This window comes from Electrona antarctica (genome assembly GCF_951216825.1).
Source record: "Electrona antarctica genome assembly, chromosome: 3".
Lineage (NCBI taxonomy): Eukaryota > Metazoa > Chordata > Actinopteri > Myctophiformes > Myctophidae > Electrona > Electrona antarctica.
In genome coordinates this window covers 15,997,763-16,018,572 of record NC_136808.1, presented here as the reverse complement: position 1 = coordinate 16,018,572, position 20,810 = coordinate 15,997,763, and the positions used below count along the sequence as shown (strand labels likewise).

The 20,810-nt window shown below is 37.5% G+C and overlaps 1 protein-coding gene across 2 annotated transcripts in view; it reads left to right on the top strand.

Moving 5' to 3' along the window:
• Positions 1-18,236, top strand: part of dpep1 (dipeptidase 1) — a 56,783-nt gene extending 38,547 nt beyond the window's left edge. The window contains exons 9-10 of one of the 2 annotated variants that reach the window (XM_079497843.1): positions 15,887-16,022; positions 18,007-18,236. In XM_079497843.1, coding sequence (XP_079353969.1) covers positions 15,887-16,022; positions 18,007-18,180 — 310 coding nt within the window. In that variant the 3' untranslated portion in view covers positions 18,181-18,236. Of the gene's footprint in view, positions 1-15,886; positions 16,027-18,006 lie in introns of both variants that reach the window. The other variant, XM_079497844.1, reaches the window with a different exon arrangement.
• The last annotated feature ends 2,574 nt before the right edge of the window (positions 18,237-20,810 follow it).

The window sequence follows — 20,810 nt, the reverse complement described above, 5'->3', positions numbered from 1 at the left end:
AAGTTCCAGCATGTGTCTCCACAGTAAGCTGCATTATACAAAGTGTGAATGGAGTTTCTAGGTGAAAGTGACTTTTTGAAGTGCCAAAATCTGCCATTGACCCCCATTATAGATTTCTCAAATTTGAAAGCACTATATTTCTAAAACTATGAAACATTTAAAAGATTCCTTTTCAGGCAAACATGTCCACCATAAGATGAACCTAAATAGGTGTGAATGGGGTTTCTAGGTGTAAGTATGTAGGACTAGTAGCATGCCAAAGTTTGTGCTATTGCCATTGAGAATGCATTGGGCGTTTAAGTTAAATAACTCAGAAACTACAAAACATTTCAAAGTAAAAAGTTCCAGCATGTGTCTCCACAGTAAGCTGAATTATAAAAAGTGTGAATGGAGTTTCTAGGTGAAAGTGACTTTTTGAAGTGCCAAAATCTGCCATTGACCCCCATTATAGATTTCTCAAATTTGAAAGCACTATATTTCTAAAACTATGAAACATTTAAAAGATTCCTTTTCAGGCAAACATGTCCACCATAAGATGAACCTAAATAGGTGTGAATGGGGTTTCTAGGTGTAAGTATGTAGGACTAGTAGCATGCCAAAGTTTGTGCTATTGCCATTGAGAATGCATTGGGCGTTTAAGTTAAATAACTCAGAAACTACAAAACATTTTAAAGTAAAAAGTTCCAGCATGTGTCTCCACAGTAAGCTGCATTATACAAAGTGTGAATGGAGTTTCTAGGTGAAAGTGACTTTTTGAAGTGCCAAAATCTGCCATTGACCCCCATTATAGATTTCTCAAATTTGAAAGCACTATATTTCTAAAACTATGAAACATTTAAAAGATTCCTTTTCAGGCAAACATGTCCACCATAAGATGAACCTAAATAGGTGTGAATGGGGTTTCTAGGTGTAAGTATGTAGGACTAGTAGCATGCCAAAGTTTGTGCTATTGCCATTGAGAATGCATTGGGCGTTTAAGTTAAATAACTCAGAAACTACAAAACATTTTAAAGTAAAAAGTTCCAGCATGTGTCTCCACAGTAAGCTGCATTATACAAAGTGTGAATGGAGTTTCTAGGTGAAAGTGACTTTTTGAAGTGCCAAAATCTGCCATTGACCCCCATTATAGATTTCTCAAATTTGAAAGCACTATATTTCTAAAACTATGAAACATTTAAAAGATTCCTTTTCAGGCAAACATGTCCACCATAAGATGAACCTAAATAGGTGTGAATGGGGTTTCTAGGTGTAAGTATGTAGGACTAGTAGCATGCCAAAGTTTGTGCTATTGCCATTGAGAATGCATTGGGCGTTTAAGTTAAATAACTCAGAAACTACAAAACATTTCAAAGTAAAAAGTTCCAGCATGTGTCTCCACAGTAAGCTGAATTATAAAAAGTGTGAATGGAGTTTCTAGGTGAAAGTGACTTTTTGAAGTGCCAAAATCTGCCATTGACCCCCATTATAGATTTCTCAAATTTGAAAGCACTATATTTCTAAAACTATGAAACATTTAAAAGATTCCTTTTCAGGCAAACATGTCCACCATAAGATGAACCTAAATAGGTGTGAATGGGGTTTCTAGGTGTAAGTATGTAGGACTAGTAGCATGCCAAAGTTTGTGCTATTGCCATTGAGAATGCATTGGGCGTTTAAGTTAAATAACTCAGAAACTACAAAACATTTCAAAGTAAAAAGTTCCAGCATGTGTCTCCACAGTAAGCTGAATTATAAAAAGTGTGAATGGAGTTTCTAGGTGAAAGTGACTTTTTGAAGTGCCAAAATCTGCCATTGACCCCCATTATAGATTTCTCAAATTTGAAAGCACTATATTTCTAAAACTATGAAACATTTAAAAGATTCCTTTTCAGGCAAACATGTCCACCATAAGATGAACCTAAATAGGTGTGAATGGGGTTTCTAGGTGTAAGTATGTAGGACTAGTAGCATGCCAAAGTTTGTGCTATTGCCATTGAGAATGCATTGGGCGTTTAAGTTAAATAACTCAGAAACTACAAAACATTTTAAAGTAAAAAGTTCCAGCATGTGTCTCCACAGTAAGCTGCATTATACAAAGTGTGAATGGAGTTTCTAGGTGAAAGTGACTTTTTGAAGTGCCAAAATCTGCCATTGACCCCCATTATAGATTTCTCAAATTTGAAAGCACTATATTTCTAAAACTATGAAACATTTAAAAGATTCCTTTTCAGGCAAACATGTCCACCATAAGATGAACCTAAATAGGTGTGAATGGGGTTTCTAGGTGTAAGTATGTAGGACTAGTAGCATGCCAAAGTTTGTGCTATTGCCATTGAGAATGCATTGGGCGTTTAAGTTAAATAACTCAGAAACTACAAAACATTTTAAAGTAAAAAGTTCCAGCATGTGTCTCCACAGTAAGCTGCATTATACAAAGTGTGAATGGAGTTTCTAGGTGAAAGTGACTTTTTGACGTGCCAAAATCTGCCATTGACCGCCATTATAGATTTCTCAAATTTGAAAGCACTATATTTCTAAAACTATGAAACATTTCAAAGATTCATTTTCAGGCAAACATGTCCACCATAAGATGAACCTAAATAGGTGTGAATGGGGTTTCTAGGTGTAAGTATGTAGGACGAGTAGCATGCCAAAGTTGGTGCTATTGCCATTGAGAATGCATTGGGCGTTTAAGTTAAATAACTCAGAAACTACAAAACATTTCAAAGTAAAAAGTTCCAGCATGTGTCTCCACAGTAAGCTGAATTATAAAAAGTGTGAATGGAGTTTCTAGGTGAAAGTGACTTTTTGAAGTGCCAAAATCTGCCATTGACCCCCATTATAGATTTCTCAAATTTGAAAGCACTATATTTCTAAAACTATGAAACATTTAAAAGATTCCTTTTCAGGCAAACATGTCCACCATAAGATGAACCTAAATAGGTGTGAATCGGGTTTCTAGGTGTAAGTATGTAGGACTAGTAGCATGCCAAAGTTTGTGCTATTGCCATTGAGAATGCATTGGGCGTTTAAGTTAAATAACTCAGAAACTACAAAACATTTCAAAGTAAAAAGTTCCAGCATGTGTCTCCACAGTAAGCTGCATTATACAAAGTGTGAATGGAGTTTCTAGGTGAAAGTGACTTTTTGAAGTGCCAAAATCTGCCATTGACCCCCATTATAGATTTCTCAAATTTGAAAGCACTATATTTCTAAAACTATGAAACATTTAAAAGATTCCTTTTCAGGCAAACATGTCCACCATAAGATGAACCTAAATAGGTGTGAATGGGGTTTCTAGGTGTAAGTATGTAGGACTAGTAGCATGCCAAAGTTTGTGCTATTGCCATTGAGAATGCATTGGGCGTTTAAGTTAAATAACTCAGAAACTACAAAACATTTTAAAGTAAAAAGTTCCAGCATGTGTCTCCACAGTAAGCTGCATTATACAAAGTGTGAATGGAGTTTCTAGGTGAAAGTGACTTTTTGACGTGCCAAAATCTGCCATTGACCGCCATTATAGATTTCTCAAATTTGAAAGCACTATATTTCTAAAACTATGAAACATTTCAAAGATTCATTTTCAGGCAAACATGTCCACCATAAGATGAACCTAAATAGGTGTGAATGGGGTTTCTAGGTGTAAGTATGTAGGACGAGTAGCATGCCAAAGTTGGTGCTATTGCCATTGAGAATGCATTGGGCGTTTAAGTTAAATAACTCAGAAACTACAAAACATTTCAAAGTAAAAAGTTCCAGCATGTGTCTCCACAGTAAGCTGAATTATAAAAAGTGTGAATGGAGTTTCTAGGTGAAAGTGACTTTTTGAAGTGCCAAAATCTGCCATTGACCCCCATTATAGATTTCTCAAATTTGAAAGCACTATATTTCTAAAACTATGAAACATTTAAAAGATTCCTTTTCAGGCAAACATGTCCACCATAAGATGAACCTAAATAGGTGTGAATGGGGTTTCTAGGTGTAAGTATGTAGGACTAGTAGCATGCCAAAGTTTGTGCTATTGCCATTGAGAATGCATTGGGCGTTTAAGTTAAATAACTCAGAAACTACAAAACATTTTAAAGTAAAAAGTTCCAGCATGTGTCTCCACAGTAAGCTGCATTATACAAAGTGTGAATGGAGTTTCTAGGTGAAAGTGACTTTTTGACGTGCCAAAATCTGCCATTGACCGCCATTATAGATTTCTCAAATTTGAAAGCACTATATTTCTAAAACTATGAAACATTTCAAAGATTCATTTTCAGGCAAACATGTCCACCATAAGATGAACCTAAATAGGTGTGAATGGGGTTTCTAGGTGTAAGTATGTAGGACGAGTAGCATGCCAAAGTTGGTGCTATTGCCATTGAGAATGCATTGGGCGTTTAAGTTAAATAACTCAGAAACTACAAAACATTTCAAAGTAAAAAGTTCCAGCATGTGTCTCCACAGTAAGCTGAATTATAAAAAGTGTGAATGGAGTTTCTAGGTGAAAGTGACTTTTTGAAGTGCCAAAATCTGCCATTGACCCCCATTATAGATTTCTCAAATTTGAAAGCACTATATTTCTAAAACTATGAAACATTTAAAAGATTCCTTTTCAGGCAAACATGTCCACCATAAGATGAACCTAAATAGGTGTGAATGGGGTTTCTAGGTGTAAGTATGTAGGACTAGTAGCATGCCAAAGTTTGTGCTATTGCCATTGAGAATGCATTGGGCGTTTAAGTTAAATAACTCAGAAACTACAAAACATTTTAAAGTAAAAAGTTCCAGCATGTGTCTCCACAGTAAGCTGCATTATACAAAGTGTGAATGGAGTTTCTAGGTGAAAGTGACTTTTTGACGTGCCAAAATCTGCCATTGACCGCCATTATAGATTTCTCAAATTTGAAAGCACTATATTTCTAAAACTATGAAACATTTCAAAGATTCATTTTCAGGCAAACATGTCCACCATAAGATGAACCTAAATAGGTGTGAATGGGGTTTCTAGGTGTAAGTATGTAGGACGAGTAGCATGCCAAAGTTGGTGCTATTGCCATTGAGAATGCATTGGGCGTTTAAGTTAAATAACTCAGAAACTACAAAACATTTCAAAGTAAAAAGTTCCAGCATGTGTCTCCACAGTAAGCTGAATTATAAAAAGTGTGAATGGAGTTTCTAGGTGAAAGTGACTTTTTGAAGTGCCAAAATCTGCCATTGACCCCCATTATAGATTTCTCAAATTTGAAAGCACTATATTTCTAAAACTATGAAACATTTAAAAGATTCCTTTTCAGGCAAACATGTCCACCATAAGATGAACCTAAATAGGTGTGAATGGGGTTTCTAGGTGTAAGTATGTAGGACTAGTAGCATGCCAAAGTTTGTGCTATTGCCATTGAGAATGCATTGGGCGTTTAAGTTAAATAACTCAGAAACTACAAAACATTTTAAAGTAAAAAGTTCCAGCATGTGTCTCCACAGTAAGCTGCATTATACAAAGTGTGAATGGAGTTTCTAGGTGAAAGTGACTTTTTGAAGTGCCAAAATCTGCCATTGACCCCCATTATAGATTTCTCAAATTTGAAAGCACTATATTTCTAAAACTATGAAACATTTAAAAGATTCCTTTTCAGGCAAACATGTCCACCATAAGATGAACCTAAATAGGTGTGAATGGGGTTTCTAGGTGTAAGTATGTAGGACTAGTAGCATGCCAAAGTTTGTGCTATTGCCATTGAGAATGCATTGGGCGTTTAAGTTAAATAACTCAGAAACTACAAAACATTTTAAAGTAAAAAGTTCCAGCATGTGTCTCCACAGTAAGCTGCATTATACAAAGTGTGAATGGAGTTTCTAGGTGAAAGTGACTTTTTGAAGTGCCAAAATCTGCCATTGACCCCCATTATAGATTTCTCAAATTTGAAAGCACTATATTTCTAAAACTATGAAACATTTAAAAGATTCCTTTTCAGGCAAACATGTCCACCATAAGATGAACCTAAATAGGTGTGAATGGGGTTTCTAGGTGTAAGTATGTAGGACTAGTAGCATGCCAAAGTTTGTGCTATTGCCATTGAGAATGCATTGGGCGTTTAAGTTAAATAACTCAGACACTACAAAACATTTCAAAGTAAAAAGTTCCAGCATGTGTCTCCACAGTAAGCTGAATTATAAAAAGTGTGAATGGAGTTTCTAGGTGAAAGTGACTTTTTGAAGTGCCAAAATCTGCCATTGACCCCCATTATAGATTTCTCAAATTTGAAAGCACTATATTTCTAAAACTATGAAACATTTAAAAGATTCCTTTTCAGGCAAACATGTCCACCATAAGATGAACCTAAATAGGTGTGAATGGGGTTTCTAGGTGTAAGTATGTAGGACTAGTAGCATGCCAAAGTTTGTGCTATTGCCATTGAGAATGCATTGGGCGTTTAAGTTAAATAACTCAGAAACTACAAAACATTTCAAAGTAAAAAGTTCCAGCATGTGTCTCCACAGTAAGCTGAATTATAAAAAGTGTGAATGGAGTTTCTAGGTGAAAGTGACTTTTTGAAGTGCCAAAATCTGCCATTGACCCCCATTATAGATTTCTCAAATTTGAAAGCACTATATTTCTAAAACTATGAAACATTTAAAAGATTCCTTTTCAGGCAAACATGTCCACCATAAGATGAACCTAAATAGGTGTGAATGGGGTTTCTAGGTGTAAGTATGTAGGACTAGTAGCATGCCAAAGTTTGTGCTATTGCCATTGAGAATGCATTGGGCGTTTAAGTTAAATAACTCAGAAACTACAAAACATTTTAAAGTAAAAAGTTCCAGCATGTGTCTCCACAGTAAGCTGCATTATACAAAGTGTGAATGGAGTTTCTAGGTGAAAGTGACTTTTTGAAGTGCCAAAATCTGCCATTGACCCCCATTATAGATTTCTCAAATTTGAAAGCACTATATTTCTAAAACTATGAAACATTTAAAAGATTCCTTTTCAGGCAAACATGTCCACCATAAGATGAACCTAAATAGGTGTGAATGGGGTTTCTAGGTGTAAGTATGTAGGACGAGTAGCATGCCAAAGTTGGTGCTATTGCCATTGAGAATGCATTGGGCGTTTAAGTTAAATAACTCAGAAACTACAAAACATTTCAAAGTAAAAAGTTCCAGCATGTGTCTCCACAGTAAGCTGAATTATAAAAAGTGTGAATGGAGTTTCTAGGTGAAAGTGACTTTTTGAAGTGCCAAAATCTGCCATTGACCCCCATTATAGATTTCTCAAATTTGAAAGCACTATATTTCTAAAACTATGAAACATTTAAAAGATTCCTTTTCAGGCAAACATGTCCACCATAAGATGAACCTAAATAGGTGTGAATGGGGTTTCTAGGTGTAAGTATGTAGGACTAGTAGCATGCCAAAGTTTGTGCTATTGCCATTGAGAATGCATTGGGCGTTTAAGTTAAATAACTCAGAAACTACAAAACATTTTAAAGTAAAAAGTTCCAGCATGTGTCTCCACAGTAAGCTGCATTATACAAAGTGTGAATGGAGTTTCTAGGTGAAAGTGACTTTTTGACGTGCCAAAATCTGCCATTGACCGCCATTATAGATTTCTCAAATTTGAAAGCACTATATTTCTAAAACTATGAAACATTTCAAAGATTCATTTTCAGGCAAACATGTCCACCATAAGATGAACCTAAATAGGTGTGAATGGGGTTTCTAGGTGTAAGTATGTAGGACGAGTAGCATGCCAAAGTTGGTGCTATTGCCATTGAGAATGCATTGGGCGTTTAAGTTAAATAACTCAGAAACTACAAAACATTTCAAAGTAAAAAGTTCCAGCATGTGTCTCCACAGTAAGCTGAATTATAAAAAGTGTGAATGGAGTTTCTAGGTGAAAGTGACTTTTTGAAGTGCCAAAATCTGCCATTGACCCCCATTATAGATTTCTCAAATTTGAAAGCACTATATTTCTAAAACTATGAAACATTTAAAAGATTCCTTTTCAGGCAAACATGTCCACCATAAGATGAACCTAAATAGGTGTGAATGGGGTTTCTAGGTGTAAGTATGTAGGACTAGTAGCATGCCAAAGTTTGTGCTATTGCCATTGAGAATGCATTGGGCGTTTAAGTTAAATAACTCAGAAACTACAAAACATTTTAAAGTAAAAAGTTCCAGCATGTGTCTCCACAGTAAGCTGCATTATACAAAGTGTGAATGGAGTTTCTAGGTGAAAGTGACTTTTTGACGTGCCAAAATCTGCCATTGACCGCCATTATAGATTTCTCAAATTTGAAAGCACTATATTTCTAAATTATGAAACATTTCAAAGATTCATTTTCAGGCAAACATGTCCACCATAAGATGAACCTAAATAGGTGTGAATGGGGTTTCTAGGTGTAAGTATGTAGGACGAGTAGCATGCCAAAGTTGGTGCTATTGCCATTGAGAATGCATTGGGCGTTTAAGTTAAATAACTCAGAAACTACAAAACATTTCAAAGTAAAAAGTTCCAGCATGTGTCTCCACAGTAAGCTGAATTATAAAAAGTGTGAATGGAGTTTCTAGGTGAAAGTGACTTTTTGAAGTGCCAAAATCTGCCATTGACCCCCATTATAGATTTCTCAAATTTGAAAGCACTATATTTCTAAAACTATGAAACATTTAAAAGATTCCTTTTCAGGCAAACATGTCCACCATAAGATGAACCTAAATAGGTGTGAATGGGGTTTCTAGGTGTAAGTATGTAGGACTAGTAGCATGCCAAAGTTTGTGCTATTGCCATTGAGAATGCATTGGGCGTTTAAGTTAAATAACTCAGAAACTACAAAACATTTTAAAGTAAAAAGTTCCAGCATGTGTCTCCACAGTAAGCTGCATTATACAAAGTGTGAATGGAGTTTCTAGGTGAAAGTGACTTTTTGACGTGCCAAAATCTGCCATTGACCCCCATTATAGATTTCTCAAATTTGAAAGCACTATATTTCTAAAACTATGAAACATTTCAAAGATTCATTTTCAGGCAAACTTGTCCACCATAAGATGAACCTAAATAGGTGTGAATGGGGTTTCTAGGTGTAAGTATGTAGGACGAGTAGCATGCCAAAGTTGGTGCTATTGCCATTGAGAATGCATTGGGCGTTTAAGTTAAATAACTCAGAAACTACAAAATATTTCAAAGTAAAAAGTTCCAGCATGTGTCTCCACAGTAAGCTGAATTATAAAAAGTGTGAATGGAGTTTCTAGGTGAAAGTGACTTTTTGACGTGCCAAAATCTGCCATTGACCCCCATTATAGATTTCTCAAATTTGAAAGCACTATATTTCTAAAACTATGAAACATTTCAAAGATTCATTTTCAGGCAAACATGTCCACCATAAGATGAACCTAAATAGGTGTGAATGGGGTTTCTAGGTGTAAGTATGTAGGACTAGTAGCATGCCAAAGTTGGTGCTATTGCCATTGAGAATGCATTGGGCGTTTAAGTTAAATAACTCTGAAACTACAAAACATTTCAAAGTAAAAAGTTCCAGCATGTGTCTCCACAGTAAGCTGAATTATAAAAAGTGTGCATGGAGTTTCTAGGTGAAAGTGACTTTTTGAAGTGCCAAAATCTGCCATTGACCCCCATTATAGATTTCTCAAATTTGAAAGCACTATATTTCTAAAACTATGAAACATTTAAAAGATTCCTTTTCAGGCAAACATGTCCACCATAAGATGAACCTAAATAGGTGTGAATGGGGTTTCTAGGTGTAAGTATGTAGGACTAGTAGCATGCCAAAGTTGGTGCTATTGCCATTGAGAATGCATTGGGCGTTTAAGTTAAATAACTCAGAAACTACAAAACATTTCAAAGTAAAAAGTTCCAGCATGTGTCTCCACAGTAAGCTGAATTATAAAAAGTGTGAATGGAGTTTCTAGGTGAAAGTGACTTTTTGAAGTGCCAAAATCTGCCATTGACCCCCATTATAGATTTCTCAAATTTGAAAGCACTATATTTCTAAAACTATGAAACATTTAAAAGATTCCTTTTCAGGCAAACATGTCCACCATAAGATGAACCTAAATAGGTGTGAATGGGGTTTCTAGGTGTAAGTATGTAGGACTAGTAGCATGCCAAAGTTTGTGCTATTGCCATTGAGAATGCATTGGGCGTTTAAGTTAAATAACTCAGAAACTACAAAACATTTCAAAGTAAAAAGTTCCAGCATGTGTCTCCACAGTAAGCTGAATTATAAAAAGTGTGAATGGAGTTTCTTGGTGAAAGTGACTTTTTGACGTGCCAAAATCTGCCATTGACCCCCATTTTAGATTTCTCAAATTTGAAAGCACTATATTTCTAAAACTATGAAACATTTCAAAGATTCATTTTCAGGCAAACATGTCCACCATAAGATGAACCTAAATAGGTGTGAATGGGGTTTCTAGGTGTAAGTATGTAGGACTAGTAGCATGCCAAAGTTTGTGCTATTGCCATTGAGAATGCATTGGGCGTTTAAGTTAAATAACTCAGAAACTACAAAACATTTCAAAGTAAAAAGTTCCAGCATGTGTCTCCACAGTAAGCTGAATTATAAAAAGTGTGAATGGAGTTTCTAGGTGAAAGTGACTTTTTGAAGTGCCAAAATCTGCCATTGACCCCCATTATAGATTTCTCAAATTTGAAAGCACTATATTTCTAAAACTATGAAACATTTAAAAGATTCCTTTTCAGGCAAACATGTCCACCATAAGATGAACCTAAATAGGTGTGAATGGGGTTTCTAGGTGTAAGTATGTAGGACTAGTAGCATGCCAAAGTTGGTGCTATTGCCATTGAGAATGCATTGGGCGTTTAAGTTAAATAACTCAGAAACTACAAAACATTTCAAAGTAAAAAGTTCCAGCATGTGTCTCCACAGTAAGCTGAATTATAAAAAGTGTGAATGGAGTTTCTAGGTGAAAGTGACTTTTTGAAGTGCCAAAATCTGCCATTGACCCCCATTATAGATTTCTCAAATTTGAAAGCACTATATTTCTAAAACTATGAAACATTTAAAAGATTCCTTTTCAGGCAAACATGTCCACCATAAGATGAACCTAAATAGGTGTGAATGGGGTTTCTAGGTGTAAGTATGTAGGACTAGTAGCATGCCAAAGTTTGTGCTATTGCCATTGAGAATGCATTGGGCGTTTAAGTTAAATAACTCAGAAACTACAAAACATTTCAAAGTAAAAAGTTCCAGCATGTGTCTCCACAGTAAGCTGAATTATAAAAAGTGTGAATGGAGTTTCTTGGTGAAAGTGACTTTTTGACGTGCCAAAATCTGCCATTGACCCCCATTTTAGATTTCTCAAATTTGAAAGCACTATATTTCTAAAACTATGAAACATTTCAAAGATTCATTTTCAGGCAAACATGTCCACCATAAGATGAACCTAAATAGGTGTGAATGGGGTTTCTAGGTGTAAGTATGTAGGACTAGTAGCATGCCAAAGTTTGTGCTATTGCCATTGAGAATGCATTGGGCGTTTAAGTTAAATAACTCAGAAACTACAAAACATTTCAAAGTAAAAAGTTCCAGCATGTGTCTCCACAGTAAGCTGAATTATAAAAAGTGTGAATGGAGTTTCTAGGTGAAAGTGACTTTTTGAAGTGCCAAAATCTGCCATTGACCCCCATTATAGATTTCTCAAATTTGAAAGCACTATATTTCTAAAACTATGAAACATTTAAAAGATTCCTTTTCAGGCAAACATGTCCACCATAAGATGAACCTAAATAGGTGTGAATGGGGTTTCTAGGTGTAAGTATGTAGGACTAGTAGCATGCCAAAGTTGGTGCTATTGCCATTGAGAATGCATTGGGCGTTTAAGTTAAATAACTCAGAAACTACAAAACATTTTAAAGTAAAAAGTTCCAGCATGTGTCTCCACAGTAAGCTGCATTATACAAAGTGTGAATGGAGTTTCTAGGTGAAAGTGACTTTTTGACGTGCCAAAATCTGCCATTGACCGCCATTATAGATTTCTCAAATTTGAAAGCACTATATTTCTAAAACTATGAAACATTTCAAAGATTCATTTTCAGGCAAACATGTCCACCATAAGATGAACCTAAATAGGTGTGAATGGGGTTTCTAGGTGTAAGTATGTAGGACGAGTAGCATGCCAAAGTTGGTGCTATTGCCATTGAGAATGCATTGGGCGTTTAAGTTAAATAACTCAGAAACTACAAAACATTTCAAAGTAAAAAGTTCCAGCATGTGTCTCCACAGTAAGCTGAATTATAAAAAGTGTGAATGGAGTTTCTAGGTGAAAGTGACTTTTTGAAGTGCCAAAATCTGCCATTGACCCCCATTATAGATTTCTCAAATTTGAAAGCACTATATTTCTAAAACTATGAAACATTTAAAAGATTCCTTTTCAGGCAAACATGTCCACCATAAGATGAACCTAAATAGGTGTGAATGGGGTTTCTAGGTGTAAGTATGTAGGACTAGTAGCATGCCAAAGTTTGTGCTATTGCCATTGAGAATGCATTGGGCGTTTAAGTTAAATAACTCAGAAACTACAAAACATTTTAAAGTAAAAAGTTCCAGCATGTGTCTCCACAGTAAGCTGCATTATACAAAGTGTGAATGGAGTTTCTAGGTGAAAGTGACTTTTTGACGTGCCAAAATCTGCCATTGACCCCCATTATAGATTTCTCAAATTTGAAAGCACTATATTTCTAAAACTATGAAACATTTCAAAGATTCATTTTCAGGCAAACTTGTCCACCATAAGATGAACCTAAATAGGTGTGAATGGGGTTTCTAGGTGTAAGTATGTAGGACGAGTAGCATGCCAAAGTTGGTGCTATTGCCATTGAGAATGCATTGGGCGTTTAAGTTAAATAACTCAGAAACTACAAAATATTTCAAAGTAAAAAGTTCCAGCATGTGTCTCCACAGTAAGCTGAATTATAAAAAGTGTGAATGGAGTTTCTAGGTGAAAGTGACTTTTTGACGTGCCAAAATCTGCCATTGACCCCCATTATAGATTTCTCAAATTTGAAAGCACTATATTTCTAAAACTATGAAACATTTCAAAGATTCATTTTCAGGCAAACATGTCCACCATAAGATGAACCTAAATAGGTGTGAATGGGGTTTCTAGGTGTAAGTATGTAGGACTAGTAGCATGCCAAAGTTGGTGCTATTGCCATTGAGAATGCATTGGGCGTTTAAGTTAAATAACTCTGAAACTACAAAACATTTCAAAGTAAAAAGTTCCAGCATGTGTCTCCACAGTAAGCTGAATTATAAAAAGTGTGCATGGAGTTTCTAGGTGAAAGTGACTTTTTGAAGTGCCAAAATCTGCCATTGACCCCCATTATAGATTTCTCAAATTTGAAAGCACTATATTTCTAAAACTATGAAACATTTAAAAGATTCCTTTTCAGGCAAACATGTCCACCATAAGATGAACCTAAATAGGTGTGAATGGGGTTTCTAGGTGTAAGTATGTAGGACTAGTAGCATGCCAAAGTTTGTGCTATTGCCATTGAGAATGCATTGGGCGTTTAAGTTAAATAACTCAGAAACTACAAAACATTTCAAAGTAAAAAGTTCCAGCATGTGTCTCCACAGTAAGCTGAATTATAAAAAGTGTGAATGGAGTTTCTTGGTGAAAGTGACTTTTTGACGTGCCAAAATCTGCCATTGACCCCCATTTTAGATTTCTCAAATTTGAAAGCACTATATTTCTAAAACTATGAAACATTTCAAAGATTCATTTTCAGGCAAACATGTCCACCATAAGATGAACCTAAATAGGTGTGAATGGGGTTTCTAGGTGTAAGTATGTAGGACTAGTAGCATGCCAAAGTTTGTGCTATTGCCATTGAGAATGCATTGGGCGTTTAAGTTAAATAACTCAGAAACTACAAAACATTTCAAAGTAAAAAGTTCCAGCATGTGTCTCCACAGTAAGCTGAATTATAAAAAGTGTGAATGGAGTTTCTAGGTGAAAGTGACTTTTTGAAGTGCCAAAATCTGCCATTGACCCCCATTATAGATTTCTCAAATTTGAAAGCACTATATTTCTAAAACTATGAAACATTTAAAAGATTCCTTTTCAGGCAAACATGTCCACCATAAGATGAACCTAAATAGGTGTGAATGGGGTTTCTAGGTGTAAGTATGTAGGACTAGTAGCATGCCAAAGTTGGTGCTATTGCCATTGAGAATGCATTGGGCGTTTAAGTTAAATAACTCAGAAACTACAAAACATTTCAAAGTAAAAAGTTCCAGCATGTGTCTCCACAGTAAGCTGAATTATAAAAAGTGTGAATGGAGTTTCTAGGTGAAAGTGACTTTTTGAAGTGCCAAAATCTGCCATTGACCCCCATTATAGATTTCTCAAATTTGAAAGCACTATATTTCTAAAACTATGAAACATTTAAAAGATTCCTTTTCAGGCAAACATGTCCACCATAAGATGAACCTAAATAGGTGTGAATGGGGTTTCTAGGTGTAAGTATGTAGGACTAGTAGCATGCCAAAGTTTGTGCTATTGCCATTGAGAATGCATTGGGCGTTTAAGTTAAATAACTCAGAAACTACAAAACATTTCAAAGTAAAAAGTTCCAGCATGTGTCTCCACAGTAAGCTGAATTATAAAAAGTGTGAATGGAGTTTCTTGGTGAAAGTGACTTTTTGACGTGCCAAAATCTGCCATTGACCCCCATTTTAGATTTCTCAAATTTGAAAGCACTATATTTCTAAAACTATGAAACATTTCAAAGATTCATTTTCAGGCAAACATGTCCACCATAAGATGAACCTAAATAGGTGTGAATGGGGTTTCTAGGTGTAAGTATGTAGGACTAGTAGCATGCCAAAGTTTGTGCTATTGCCATTGAGAATGCATTGGGCGTTTAAGTTAAATAACTCAGAAACTACAAAACATTTCAAAGTAAAAAGTTCCAGCATGTGTCTCCACAGTAAGCTGAATTATAAAAAGTGTGAATGGAGTTTCTAGGTGAAAGTGACTTTTTGAAGTGCCAAAATCTGCCATTGACCCCCATTATAGATTTCTCAAATTTGAAAGCACTATATTTCTAAAACTATGAAACATTTAAAAGATTCCTTTTCAGGCAAACATGTCCACCATAAGATGAACCTAAATAGGTGTGAATGGGGTTTCTAGGTGTAAGTATGTAGGACTAGTAGCATGCCAAAGTTGGTGCTATTGCCATTGAGAATGCATTGGGCGTTTAAGTTAAATAACTCAGAAACTACAAAACATTTCAAAGTAAAAAGTTCCAGCATGTGTCTCCACAGTAAGCTGAATTATAAAAAGTGTGAATGGAGTTTCTAGGTGAAAGTGACTTTTTGAAGTGCCAAAATCTGCCATTGACCCCCATTATAGATTTCTCAAATTTGAAAGCACTATATTTCTAAAACTATGAAACATTTAAAAGATTCAAGTATGTAGGACTAGTAGCATGCCAAAGTTTGTGCTATTGCCATTGAGAATGCATTGGGCGTTTAAGTTAAATAACTCAGAAACTACAAAACATTTCAAAGTAAAAAGTTCCAGCATGTGTGTCACACACACACACACACACACACACACACACACACACACACACACACACACACACACACACACACACACACACACACACACACACACACACACACACACACACACACACACACACACACACGGGGAGCCCCTATACAAGATTTGATGATAAAATGTTTAAGGAACCTTCCACATTTATTTTTATATCTGTCAGCTATTGAAAACAACATTTTGAAAAAAAAGGAGGAAGAAGGGTTAAAGTGGTTAAACCGATTTCAATGCTATGTTAATTCATTTCGCTGGACCCCACTTTGAGAAGCCCTGTACCAGTGCTAAATGCTGTGTGTTCTGCTGCTGTCAGAGTACCAGAGGGTCTGGAGGACGTGTCCAAGGTGCCTGCCCTGGTAGCTGAGCTGCTGAAGAGGAACTGGACTGATGTGGAGGTCAAAGCAGCTTTGGGGGACAATCTTCTCAGGGTGCTGGAACAAGTGGAGATGGTGAGTGTTGACAGAACATCATATCCTATACAGTAGCCTATGTCACTGTCTGGGCAATGAACCAAAATCATAAATGGTAAATGGTGCATTTATATAGCGCCTTTATCCAAGGCGCTTTACAGAGATTGTGCATTACATTCACCCATTCGCACACACATTCACACACCGATGGCAGCGGAAACCATGCAAGGCACCAACTAGCACATCGGGAGCAATTAGGGGTTCAATGTCTTGCTCAAGGACACTTCGACAGTAACTCTGGGGGAGCCCGGGTTTGAACTGGCAACCTTGCGGTTACCATCCAGGCACTCTACCCCTGAACCACCACCACCCCTAATCATAATCATAATCGTAATCATAATCATAATCGTCATAATCTACCAATTGTCATGAAAATCAACACAAGAATTATTTATAATCGGCTAAACCACTTAATTCTGTATTGACCGGTAGGTCGCATTTACTATGAAAACGTACAATTCCCGTCAGTGTATCACTCAAAATCCCCATACATGGGAAAGCCCCCATATATGGTGCCCAGGTCTCGTGACATCACTATGACATCTGATGTCATAGTAAATGCGATCTCCTGTCGCACTTAGGCCCATATGCCTATCTACCTGTGAAGTCTGCCCATTTCACAGGTAGAGTGTATGTTGTAGCTGACGCTGGGACACCTGGAAGACAGCTAGCAGCCTCTGACTTGTAATTGTAGTAAGCCTCTCAGTAGTAATGTTGTAAGCTTATCTGCTATTTTCACTTTTTATCCTAATAGAGGTTTCTGCTGTAAAATTATGTCACGGGGCGGCGGTGGCTCAGGGGTAGAGTGGCTGGATGGCAACCGCAAGGTTGCCAGTTCGAACCCGGGCTCCCCCAGAGTTAGTGTCGAAGTGTCCTTGAGCAAGACACTGAACCCCTAATTGCTCCTGATGTGCAGGTTGGTGCCTTGCATGGTTTCCGCTGCCATCGGTGTGTGAATGTGTGTGTGAATGGGTGAATGTGATGCACAATCTAAGTAAAGCGCCTTGGATAAAGGCGCTATATAAATGCATAATGCATACATTTACCATTTATTATTTCTTGTCTAAGATCAAAGAAGTTGAGTGATGTTTCGAGCCCATGCTCTTCAAAGAGCATGGACTAAACGTCACTCAAAATAAAACAAATAAATGTACTGACCAAGGCAGCAACTACAGTGTGCTGCTCAACTTACTTGATCTCAGTTCTCTTCGGGGCTAGCGTCTGTCTTCAAAGAACTCGGGTGTGCGCTACTCTTCAATCTTGATTACGATCTCTTTTCTACAAATGTCACCATACCCAATTACCCATCGCAGCAAGCTGAGGAGGTTGGCTGAGTGTTCCTTTGGGAACCTGAAGGTTTCTGTTTGATCCCTGTGCCAGTGTCCCTGAGCAAGACAACAACCCCCTAACTGCTCCTGATAAGGGTAACGTGTAGGCTACGGTACACACGTTTGCCTCCACCATCGGTGTGACTGTGTGAATGTAAAACGCTGTGAATAAAGGTGCTATAGAAATGTAGACAATGTTGTATCTGCATCTCCTACGACATGCACCCAGTCACCCAGTGAACGCTGATTACATATTGCAACTCACTGATGCCCACACTGATGCCCACACCCACAACACCAGAGGGAGTGCAACGAACCATGTACAACCCAGATTCGGCACAAACAAGGGACTAAATTATTTTCGCTCCTATGCCACCAAAATGTGGAACGCCCTACCAACAGTCATTAAGACATGCAAATCCCTTGACTCCTTCAAAACCGCTCTCAAAGGGCAGCTACGGACGGCTGCAATTCGAAACTGGCCCCCGTAAAAATCTGAATCCCCCCACCCCATTTTTTTCCCTCACTGTATATGTCTCTTTTCCCTTTTTACCTCTATGATGTTAATAAATATTTCAATCAATCAATCAATCAATCAATCAATGCCTAACTGGTTGTACAACCTTGTATTGTAGGTGCGGGACTCCCTGAACAACACCCTTCCAGACGATGTTCCTATACCATATGATGAAGTGAAGAACCCGTGTAGGACCAGTTATGGTTACCCTGACCCTGCAGACAATGCTGGCGCCGGGCACTCACTCAGCCTGCTAGTGGTTGTGTTCACACTCCTTGTCATGATTATATGATTAGGACTGACATGTATCTGCTTCATCCAGTAAATAAATGTCTTGATTCACTCTCATCTGCGTAAGCGCATCTGATTTCTGCATCTGACTTGATGCTGTGACCATCTCTGAACTTATCAGATAGTTTCCCAAACAATTTTAGGGTCATGGACCCATCTGTATGGGTCGCAGGGACATTTTACCATTTACACCAAATGTATCTTTTGGGTCTCAAACTAAAAGGTTTGGGAACCACTGGATGGATGGATGATTTTATGCATCTGATGAAGAGCTGTTGAGGCTCAAAACGTCTTGTCCACTATGGTGCAAGGAACCTTAATAAATATGTTTAAGCTTTGGAGCTTATCCTTACCTTTTTTCTATTATTAACCTTGGCCCGGCACCTGGCATTTAGTGAGTGGATGTGCGTGCTCTATTGTACTATTATGTATGCTCTATTTTCTGCGATTTCATGTTGTGTACAGTTGGAGGCCATCGATATTGTCCTTTTCTTTTTGCTGAGGTTTGCGTGATCTGCGCAAAACCCCTTTTGGTGTTTTAAACATTATGTTATAATTTAGCTATTGAAAAATAGCAGATCTACAAGCTCATAGCGCGCCACCGAGTGGCGCGCTACGAGCTTGTAGGTCTGCTATTTTTGAAAAATCGTGAAAATATTTATTTCAGAAAACTGGAGGATTTAGAAGGATTTTTTTAAATGTTGAGGTCAGACCTAAATGGGTCAAATGATAAGGGACAATATCGGGGGCACCCAACTGTACATGGCAACAAAGTCTTATGCACACGTTATGCACATGTTCTACAGAATTCTACAGTTTATCTGACAATGAGAACACAATAGGCATGGCAAAACCATTGTTGCCAGGAATTGAGGATTGTGCCAGTGTCGTTATGCACATGTTCTGAGACTGGTGCGTAGGCAGGGCTCAATTGTATTAAAAAAGATGCACATAAAGTGCACAAAGACCCACACACCGTCTGCACTTGCAATATGAACACTTTATTACTAGGCAACATTTCGGTCAAATATCTTCTTCAGGCATTCTTCATGTTGTGTACAGTTGGGTGCCACCGATATTGTCCCTTATCATTTGACCCATTTAGGCCTGACCTCAACATTTAAAAAAATCCTTCTAAATCCTCCAGTTTTCTGAAATAAATATTTTCACGATTTTTCAAAAATAGCAGACCTACAAGCTCGTAGCGCGCCACTCGGTGGCGCGCTATGAGCTTGTAGATCTGCTATTTTTCAATAGCTAAATTATAACAATGTTTAAAACACCAAAAGGGGTTCCCGCCCAAAATGGGTTAACTGTCCTTTTGCGCAGATCACGCAAAACTCAGCAAAAAGAAAAGGACAATATCGATGGCCTCCAACTGTACATGAAATCTGAGAATCTATTTTTTGAGGAAAACCACTAACTTTCAATACAGCAATGCATTGATATGAACAACAAAATGTACTTAATTTGTATTTTTTATTATTTATATGTTCTAGACTAACATGCATATTTAAAGCATTTTGAAAAGCAAGTACTTAAATAATTTAACTAGAGTACAAATTGGACCCTTCTTGCTTAGAAAGAGCACAGCAAAAAGACCGGTTGATAGGAATGGCGTCTTCCGGTGACGGGCTTCCTTTTAAGGTCCGGAACCTGCAGCCATGACAGATGGATGCACGACCCAATTGGTATTATTTCGTGAGTAGATGGATTTATTCTGTGTTTACGCCATGGAAACGGCACCACCCTTAGGCCTCACTCACACCTGAGACACAAGCAAGACACATTGTGTTTTGGATGTTGCGAATGTCATGGCCGCCTCAATGCATTTCCAAAGGGAGTCACATGTTTTGAAGACACAACCTTGTTGCATGGGGGGGAGGGCAGAAGACAGCCATGCAACAATGTTGTGTCATGAAACCATGTGTCTCCCAGGCTTCGTACACACATAAAGAACAACTGTGCTGTGCTCTGCCTGTGTTTCATGGCCGCCCCAATGCTTTTCCAATGGAAGTCACGTGGTTTGACCAAACACTTGTTTGATTGCCCCCCCATCACACACACAACTGCTTGGTCAAACCACGTGACTTCCATTGGAAAGGCATTGAGGCGGCCATGAAACACGGACAGCACAGAGCTTGTTCGTCTGATATGTGTACGAAGCCCCATTGAAAATTGAGGCGGCCATAACACACAGAAGACACAGGACACAAGTGCGTCTTAAGTGAGGCCTTGAGTGAGATGAGCACTGAACACAAGAAAATCCTCAACTTGTATAATAAAGACAGAGGCAATGTTTCTTTCCTTCAGACCGAGTTGTCTTGTTTATTAAAACAAAGCCCAGAATTCTACAGTTTATCTGACAATGAGAACATAATAGGGATGGCAAAACCATTGTTGCCAGGAATTGAGGATTGTGCCAGTGTCGTTTGAACAAAATTCACAACGTTCCATTGTAATCTTTAGTCACGTACATACACATTTACTCCCAAGAATTAACAGAAATATACACAATACAATTAAAATTCTGAATTTTGAGGGAAGAGCACCATCTAGTGGTGCCAAAGGATAACATGGGCAGACATGAAAATGAAACTCAAAGGCATAAAGAAATAAGCCATTTGACAT